General features: G+C 44.0%; 1 protein-coding gene across 2 annotated transcripts; it reads right to left on the bottom strand.

Moving 5' to 3' along the window:
• Positions 1–339: 339 nt before the first annotated feature.
• Positions 340–8,242, bottom strand: taf3 (TAF3 RNA polymerase II, TATA box binding protein (TBP)-associated facto). Of its 2 annotated transcripts, none has more exons than XM_015030213.1 (7): positions 7,860–8,242; positions 7,263–7,505; positions 3,861–5,701; positions 3,699–3,781; positions 2,383–2,656; positions 2,113–2,219; positions 340–1,317 (listed from the first exon to the last, which is right to left on the bottom strand). In XM_015030213.1, the coding sequence occupies exons 1-7, from the start codon at positions 8,023–8,025 to the stop codon at positions 1,203–1,205; spliced, it is 2,829 nt and encodes a 942-aa protein (XP_014885699.1). In that variant the 5' UTR covers positions 8,026–8,242; the 3' UTR covers positions 340–1,202. The 2 variants fall into 2 exon arrangements, with proteins under 2 accessions (XP_014885699.1, XP_014885700.1); XM_015030214.1 differs by having other exon boundaries at positions 3,861–5,698; positions 7,860–8,241.
• Positions 8,243–9,636: the final 1,394 nt, after the last annotated feature.

Genomic DNA, 9,636 nt, shown 5'->3' on the forward strand with positions numbered 1-9,636 from the left:
CATAAAGAAATGACCTAATCAGGTGTTTGTTTGTTTGTTTTTAGCTCATCTTTATGTTTTTTAAACAGTTTCACAATAATACAGAAGAACGTTTTGTACCTCATGTCTGGAAAAGCCGGTAATGCGCCTCAAGAGTGACACCGTGTGGTCATTTGTGGAAGAGCATTTTAACTACAAATGGCAGAAGGGACATATTTTTTTAAAAATGCATTTAATGCACACAATGTTCTATTTTTAATTTTGTTTCTGCAAAGTAAGCTCAAACTAATTCTTCTTTTAAAAAAAAAAAGTGGTGGCAAACAGGCGTAGATGTAAAAGTGATGCAGACGTGATGCTTTCTTTTTGAGTCTGCGGACGCACAGACTGTTCACCTTTAATATTGAAATATCAGCAAAAATGATTTACATTACGAGCACGGCTACAGTATATGACTCCGAGAATCCATGTGAAGAAAAAGAAAACAATAAAAATAAAAATACAAAGTTCAAATTTAAAAAAATGTACAGAAATTACAAGGAGAAACGGTTGGATTTTTAAAAACCGATGAGTGAAAGTGGTTCAAACGAGACGATCCTAAGAACAAAACGCACTTGGCTTCCAAGGTGGTATTTACATATTTATACATGCCTGACGCAATCATCCCTATATACATGACATTTTCAATGCAGGAAGCTGCAGAAGGGTCCGGCGGTGAGGCCCAGCCCTTCCTGCAGAAGACGGGAAGCCAACAGAAACACGGCAGACCGACGCCGGCGGACCTCTCCGAGGTTCAGCTCCGATCTTCTAAAAGTTCATGTGGTCTTCGCAGACAGAAATCGCCGGGAAATAGCCAGCAAAACAGCCGGGAGGAAACAAACAAACAAAAAAAATAATAACAGGCAAACTTTTTTGCAGGTGATAAAGGAGAAACAGCCCCGCAGCAGGAGTAAGGCTGAAGTATGTGCTGGTTAAAGCCGATTCCTCTCCCCCACAAAATCCCTCACCGACTCACGATGCATAGCGGCTGACCTCTTTAAAAAAAAAACAAAAAAAAAACAACCCCCAGAAGTTATCGTCAGCCACAGATTTTAAGTTATTCTTTTGTTGGTTTTTTTACAGCAGTGTCGCCAGCGATCAATAATGGCTTTATAGTTGAGAAAGTCCCAAATCTGTCCGTTTGATTTTTTTTGTTGTTTGTTTTTGTTTTTTTCCTTTGCATAGTCTCAGTGGGGTTTGTGTTTCTTCTTCTTGTGTTTTTTGTCCTTCTTCTTGCTGGAACATTTTACGCAGAACCACGGCTGGTCCTCCGGGGGCGGCGTGAGGATCCCGACACAAGGCCTGAGCGGAAACGAGGAGACAGGAGTTCACAGTGAGGATTTGTCTGCATTTAGCGTCGATGCGACGTGGAAACGTTTGGCTAAAGAGACCTTAAAGGTCTCTTTAGAAGTGTAGAAATAAGTTAATCTTTGATTATAGTAGCCTAACCAAAACGAAAAAATATTATTTTGAATTACTAGAGGAAATTAGTTCAATTTAGTGTTCATTCGCGGTAGTTGATGAAGTGTAGGGCTGCAAATAACGATTATTTTATTAATCTGTCGATTATTCTGATGCTGAATCAATTAGTCGAATAAGAAAAGTCGACCTATTGTGCTGATTTTTTTAAAGTTAAGCTACAATATTATCTTTTCTATGAAATTATTACAAATGCATTAAAAGACAGAACGAAACAAATGATTGATTTCCTTTTTAAAACAAGAAAACAAACATTTTATTGCCTAAAATGCAAAAAGATAGCATTTTTTTTAGTGAATTTGAACCAGGTGAATATTTAAAGAAAAAAAAAAAAACACTTGAGTTTTGGGTTTTTATCTCAAATATGAAATCCATATATTTTGTCTACAAATTTGGCTTAATTAATGCTCTAAATATGTTGATTTGTTTAGCAAATGGCCTCTTTTTGAGTCTGTATACTCCAGATAACGATTAATTGGTTACTATCGCAATTATTTCCATAATTGATTAATCACAATTAATCGCTTCTGTCCTAATGTAGCGTTCGGTCACATTCGGTTCTGTGTTGAATCGATGCACACGGCTGAAACTAAACAGGTTAATTAGCGCGTCTCTTACCAGTGATACCAGTCGTCACAATCGTCACATCCAATCATGGGGCTGCCGTCGTCCGGTTTGTTACATCCAGGACAAATCCAGATTTGATTTCCCCACTCATCCCGGATCTGGGACACAAACGGACACCACAGAGGTTCGACGTCAACTTAACAGCCATTATGCAGATTTATTAGATTCACGCAAACGATTAATTATTTTTAAGGTGAAATAATTCATAATCCTCCAAACAACGTTGCGGTAAAACAACACGCTCCACTTGCGGAAACCTACCACGTAAGTACTGACGGTCTCGGTTACGACGCTGCGGACCGGTGGCTTGACGGAGGCAGCAGACGGCGGCAGCATGGAGGGCAGAGGCAGCAGAGACACCGGCGGGGGAGGAGCGGGCTGCAGCGGGGAGGCGGGCGGCAGGATGGGAATCACCGGGGGCAGAACCGGAGGAGGAGGCGGCGTCCGGGGACGGTTCCCGGGGGCCGACTTGGTAGCAGGAGTCTTGGTTCCTGGAGTCTTGGGCTCCGAGTTCGGAACCACTTTGCTGATGACGCTGGAGACACAAACACAGGTTAGCGTGATCGTCATGACGTCTTTGCGTTACGGTTCTGGTTCTGCTCTGCATCCGCTGAACCAGAACCAAGCGTGGAGGAGCAGCATTTGGTTTCTACGCTCCGCTGATGTGGGACAAACTTCTGGAAAACGGCAAAACTGCTGAAACACTGAGCTCTTTTAAATCAAGGCTAAAAACCCACGTGATAAAAACTGGAACATTGATCCATATTTTTCATATTTGATGGTGGCATTTGACAAAATGTAATGTTTATTGCCGTTTCATAATTGGTTACTGTAATATGTTCTTAGAGTGTTGCTTGACTTGACTTACTTTGTCACAAATATAATTTTAAAAACTTGAGCTCGGTAAATATATCAAAACAAATCCTAAAATCTATTTTAATTCAAGAAAAGAAAAGGTGAAAATATTTAAATTGCAGACAAGAGTTGGTAAAAATTGTAGGTATGAGAACTTTAATTTATTTGTATGATTTTAGCTGCTAAAAAAGTTAATTTACTTCAGTAATTCAATTCCAAAGGTGAAGCTCATATTTACAGATTCTTTACACAAAGTATTATATTTTGACCACTAATATCTGCGTCATGAAAACCCAAAAATCTCTTCATCATTAAAGTTAAAATGTGATGGTTTCTGGCCTACATCAGACACTCACTGGCATCCTCCACTAAGAGATTTAACCACAGAAGGTCACTGCTAAAGAACTGTTCACAGAATGCTGTTTACATTTACAGAAAGTTAAGTGGAGGGAAAAAGTGTGGTAGAAAACAAAAAAAAAAGAGCACAGGCTACAGGTATCTGCGCAAACATAATTTATGTGTGAGCTACTGTGTAATGAATCAACGCGACAATTCATTTCCACATTCGAATTGAATAACCTGACTTCAATTAAACTGTTCAATAATGTTCTTATTTATTGAGATTCCCCTGTAACGGTTTATGTACAGAAATCCAGGAGTGTGGAGGAGAATACTTGTTTCTGGGTGGAATCGGGGATTGTGGGAAACGTCGGCAGACTTACATTTTGTCCTGACCTGCTCCCACCCTGAGGGTCAGCCGGGGAATGACTGGAGACGGCAAGACGGCTGGAGCCTCCATCTTCACCTGAGACGGCACCAGCAGCGTTACCGTTAGCAACCGCCCCACAAACAACAACAACAAGCAAACACAAGCCAACGGTTACCTTCTCCAAACGAATCTTCTCCTTCTCTTTTTCCTTCTCCTTCTCCCGTTTCTCCTTTTCTCTCTCCTTTTCCTTCCTTTTCTCCTCCTTCTCCCTCTCCTTCTCCTTGGCCTTTTCTCGCTCCTTGTCCTTGTCTTTCTTCTTCTTCTTCTCCTTCTTGTCTTTTTTCTTCTCCTTCTCCTTGCTCTTCACCTCCTTGTCGTGCAGGATGGGCGCCAATGACGGCAGCATGGAGGGCACCCGCAGGCAGGTCGAGGGGCTGAACAGCGGCGGGAGGTCGCTGAGGGAAAAGGTCGACAGTGCCGACTGTTTCTGCTTGTCCTCCTTGTTCCTGTCTTTATTCTTCTCCTTTTTGTCTTTGTCCTTCTTGCTTTTCTCTTTGTCCTTCTTCTTGTCTTTATGTTTCTCCCTCTCCTTCTTGGTGCCCTCTCCGTCTCTTGATTTTATTTTGATGGGGACCTCCGGCAGGCTGAACTCTCGCGGCATGAAGAGGTCGTCACCCTTGAGATCCTTCCACGGCATCTTGAGCTCCTTGGAGAACTCCTTGTTTTTGTCCCGGTTTTTCTCCTTGTTCTTCTCCTTCACCTTGCTCTTGTCCTTTTCCCGGTCTTTGTCCTTCGGCTTGTCTTTCTCCTTCTTCTTCATCTTGGTCTTGAGGTCTTTCTTCAGCTTCTTCTTCACATCAGGCGGCGGCAGCGGCGGCGGCGCGATCTTGCTCTTCTCCTCGAACACCTTGAGCAGCGGCTCGGGGGTGGGCGGAGACGCCGATCCCGACGACACGTACTCAGCTGGGATGGGGGGAGGAAGAGGAGGAGGCGGGGCCGACGGACCGCCCTGGTTGGCTTTGCGGACAACTTCGTTGATCGAGTCATCCAAAGTCCAGTTCCCAAGGCCTACGTGGGCGTGTGGGTGGAGCGGCGTCGAAGTGTCCTTCATGAAACCGCCGATGCCGGCGGGGATCTTGGGCGTGGACGGCTCCATGATGGTCAGCCTCCTGGGGCTGGAGAAGCCGTTGCTGTCGGAGTCCGAGCCGGAGGAGAAGGCGAAGGGGTCGGGCTCGCGCTCGGCGCACGCTCTGGCTATCACGGCGTCGATGGAGTCGTCGATGGCCGTGTTGTCAGGCTCCAGCTTCTTGAACGAGACTTCGGGGAACTGCGGGTCGTCGTCGACCGGGCGCTGGTGGACGATCTCCTTCCCCATCCTCTCGCTCAGAGCGGACAGCTTGTGCAGAGCTTCCGCTTTGATCTGAGCTGGGGGCGCTTTAAGCGAGCCCATCTTCGGGCTCTTCGGGCTTTTCGGACTCTTGGTCCTGCCCGGAGACTTTTTCCGCTCCTTAGAAGGTTTTGGAGAATGTATGGGACTGCCTGCGATCGCGACGGGGAGCGCCCCTTTCGGGGACTTAGTTCGTTGCCTGCCGGGGGATGAGACCTTAGGCTTTCTAACCGAGACGGCGAGCGCCTTCTGGTCCGAGTGTTTGGGTAGGACCGGCAGAGGCCTGAAAGGAGGCAGGGGTCCGGACGGGGTTTCGGGCGACAGGGGATCGAGGCTGTCGTGGGAAGGCAAAATGCCTGGCGGGACGCGCTGAGGGTTGAGGGAGGTGAGGGGCTCCCTGGGCTCCACGCCCCACTCTGGGCTGAGGCCGGGGTACATGCGCGGCCTCTTGGAGGTGGGCATCATGCCCAGGGCCGCGTCGGGACTGTCCAGGTGTCTCTTTAGCGGGTGGTTTTCGTCGTTGACCATCTCGTCTTCGTCTATTTCATCCTCGTCTTCTTCCAGGGCCACCTGCATGGCCTCAGCCGAGGTGCCCATGTCAGGAGGAACCTCTTCCTCCTCCTCTTCTGCTGAGCAAAGACAAAGCAAACTAGATAAGCAACTCTAGCAACCTTAAAACCCATTTCCAACCCTGGAAAGGTTGGTGTATACATTTGTGAACGTCTTCTGAGAACGTGCACAGGTTGACAAAAGGGCTTTTGAGAGCATTAAAGAAAGAAATCGGCGCGTTCACTCATTTTAAAACCCAATCTATGGTCACTTTGAGTTGTGCAAAATGCAGCAAAGAGAATACATTTTCTGGATCAACACCATTAGACTAACCAGGCCTGTATAGCAGTACGAGAAGAGCCTTCATTATGTGAAAGAGTTTTTGTTCACTGCACGGTTATAAAAACCCTGAAACACCGAAGGCAGCAACGACGGTCAGATTTACTCCAAAGGAAAAATGACAGACTCACCCTTTAAATCGGATTCCTAAAACAAATACCAGCTCAAGTTTAATTTGGAGAAATGGATCAGCAGTGAGAGCAGAGTGCTTGCAGACCTTAACAAGCCGCACCTGTTTGGCAACCCTGTTGGTTGATGCAGCCCCTTAAAAGATTACAAAGTGCATTTAATAAATCAACACAGTGACGGGCTAAAGATGTAAGGGCTTCAGCAAACTACAACGAGCCTCGGCTAAGGTCCCCTTTATGACTCAACAGGAAAAAATGGCCTCCATGAGAGAGCTCCACGTCCCAAAACCACCGCTGACCAAACAGAAGACAAAGAAAATCCAATGTTCCCTCAAGACTCAGAAGGTGTGCAGTCTGCATTCAGGATGACCTGCTGTGAGTGGTGGAACAACGAAGAGTGGCAAAAAGCAGTGAAGCAGACTTTGACTAGGCCACTCAAAAACCATTTTTTGAGTGGCCTAGTCAAAGTACAGTCCTAAATTTGAATAGGATTATGTAGTGTAAACAGACATCTTAAAAATCCTCGAAAATGGTTGAATTAGCAAACAATCCTGTACAGAAAAGTGAAGCCAAAGTTCATTTAGTGCAATAAATGATATTTTTTATATCAAATAATATATTATTAATAACACAGTAATGTAAGTTTGTCCTTTCAGAGACCAATAAATGCTAATTTTATAAAAAAAAGTCCTTAACACGGGAACTTTGAATATCCAAAATAAAACACGACAACAAAAAATAATAAATAAAAACAACTTACAACAAAAACCATAAATAAAATGGATTATGACGTTTCTATAAACAAAATTAACCTTCAAAAAAAATAATCAAATTGAAAATAATTATTGAGTTCATTTTAATTTATCACGCGATTAATTAATTAATTGTGTCAGGCATAAGGCTCATTTTAAATGCTTGACGACAGCTGTCACCGTCAGAGGTGAAGCAACCGGTTATTAGGTGATGGTTATACCGTAATAACAGTCCATCTTGGTTTGGACGGATTATTTCCTTTAATAAATGAAAACAACTCATTTGAAAACCAATATTGTAGTTAGTCAAGTTATCATTGATATAGAAACTTGCACTATGTTCAGAAAACATTTAAAACAGAAGGAATCCGGAAGGGAGGATAATACTTTTTCACAGTACTGTAGTCAACAAGCATGCTGACCTTCTTGTAAGGAGACCAGAGGCGGCAGGTACTCTGGGATGTAATCCTTCCTCTCCTCTGCATCTCTGACTCCAGGCTGAGGAAACTGCAGGACGTTGTTCTTGTTGACAGGAAAGAGTGGCGTCTGATGGGTGAACGCCACGGGCTCCAGGTTGTTGACGTAGTCTTCCAGTTCGCTCAGGTTGACCCCCATCAGTCTGAAGGCCTGGCTGAGGTCGTCCAGAACCGGATCTGTTCTTCCGTCTGCACACACGGGATCAAAACAAGAACCTGTAAGTTTAGGGTTGGACAATCTGACTGAAAGCAGAAGCTGGAGACGATCAACAAGTTTTAGAGTGAACTAAACGAACACTGCAGGTAAATTGCACAAAACGAAAGCGCGTTACGCTTGTTCTTAGTGAAAATAACTGTAAAGGACGCATAAGCGACCACAGAGGTGCGTGGAAGCCGGTCAGGTATTCAGCTACTGTACTTTTTGACACATCAGCCTTTGCTAGGGGGCGCTACTGAAGGGAACAAGTCAACAACAACGTGATCGACAACTTCTGGTTTATTGGAGCAAAAAAAAGTAATCAGAGTATGAAACAGAGAACTTACACAGCTCAGAGTAGCGATGGCAAACCCTTGCCAGCTGCTGGATGTACCTGTGCAGCACATCGGACAGCAGATCGCAGGCTGTGAGCTGTACCGCATCCCAGCCCAGAGCCTGGCAGATCTGCGCCACCGAAACACGCAGCAGCGAGCGGGCATAGTTCTCGCACATCTCGCTGGCTTCACTACGGTGAAAAATACCACTCAATTCCGCTTCAAAGACATGCCCCCGGTCTTCATGTTTCACCGAACCCCCAACGGACCAGGGAAAACCCACTATCTCGGTTAGTTTTGGACATTTACTTTAGTAGATATATTGGCGCTTTCGCCAGAGTCGCCATCTTGATTCCATCGGTAAAACCCATCCCGGAGGTCTAGTCTGCACATGCGCAAAAGTGATTGTCAGTCAGTGATGGGAATTTGGTAGATTTTAAGAGATCCGGACCTTTTGGCTAAGCTCAGCAAAACGAGATGAACGTTTCATCTTTCGGATTTTATAATTAGGTCTGATTTTTTAAAAATTGGTCTTTAGTTTTAATGTTTAGGTAGACTGTTGCATATATGGACAGATTCTGTACACTTCAGGATATCATTTGACATTATATATATATATATATATATATATATATATATATATATATATATATATATATATATATATATATGCATAAAAGCAACAAAATAAACAACAATCTATAGCATATATCTGAATATGTCTCTTTCCATCAACTATGCTGTCTTTAAACTATCCCTCCCCTTGATGTATCCTGGTGACCCTCATCCTGGCTTCTGTAATTTTCTAACTTACTCCATTTTTTATCCCATATTGATTGATTTTATCACTGATTCTGGTCAGTCATTACTTGACACTGACATGCCAGAGGCTGCCTGTGGCTGTTTCAGCTGCTCAATAGCTCCCTTTGCCGTCACAATATGCAATGATCACACAGTGTAACGCTGCACTTCCTTTATTTATTGTAATGATCTTTAACTCAGTATGATGGGCGAGTGAGACACTGAGCTTCAGGAAGAATGACAACTGACTATCCTTCATTAGTGTGTGACAAATATTAATGTCACGTGTACAAAAAATGTGGTCATCGGTCACGGACACGAACCGGCCAATCAAGTCGGCTCAGTCCCGAACAGCACACCCCAACTGCTTGAGCACATACAGGAAGCCCCGTCGTCGATAACAGATCTTTGGATGAAACAGTCAGGGGCAACATGGTCGATGTTTGAGCGCCGTCATTGTCGAAAAGGAAGCTCTCGAGACAGACTCGCAGTAGTTTTAGCTGGAAAATATTAACATATAAGTTACACCGAGGGTTAGTTTTAAGGTTTCAGCTCTTAACGCAGAGTCAAATCTCCTGCGCACTGGTAGCTACGAGCTAGTAACAAATGGGCAGCAAATAAGATCAGTGTGTTCCTCCCCGGTTGAGGTTGTCGCATTTAAAGCAAACTAGGAAAATTCAGACTTGTCATTGTGTTTCAAAGTTCAGGTGAACGCAAACGATATCAGCTCGTCGGTGCTTGTTTTTTTTTTGCACCTTCTATAGTCTACACAAGGTGGTGCTGGATTATTATGAAAAATAAGACCCAGTGATTTGAAGTGACGTCAGTATTACATACATACACAATAAAAGTAGTCAAAGGGAAACCACATTATATGGATTGATAGCAACATTGCATGGAAAAGGGATATGAACGTTGACATTGCTCAACCCTGTTACCATCAGTACTTTTAATATGTTTTTAGCATTAATGCATCTGTGGTTTATCA

This window comes from Poecilia latipinna, unplaced genomic scaffold (genome assembly GCF_001443285.1).
Source record: "Poecilia latipinna isolate Pla-1442-1.1 unplaced genomic scaffold, P_latipinna-1.0 Scaffold175, whole genome shotgun sequence".
Taxonomy (NCBI): domain Eukaryota; kingdom Metazoa; phylum Chordata; class Actinopteri; order Cyprinodontiformes; family Poeciliidae; genus Poecilia; species Poecilia latipinna.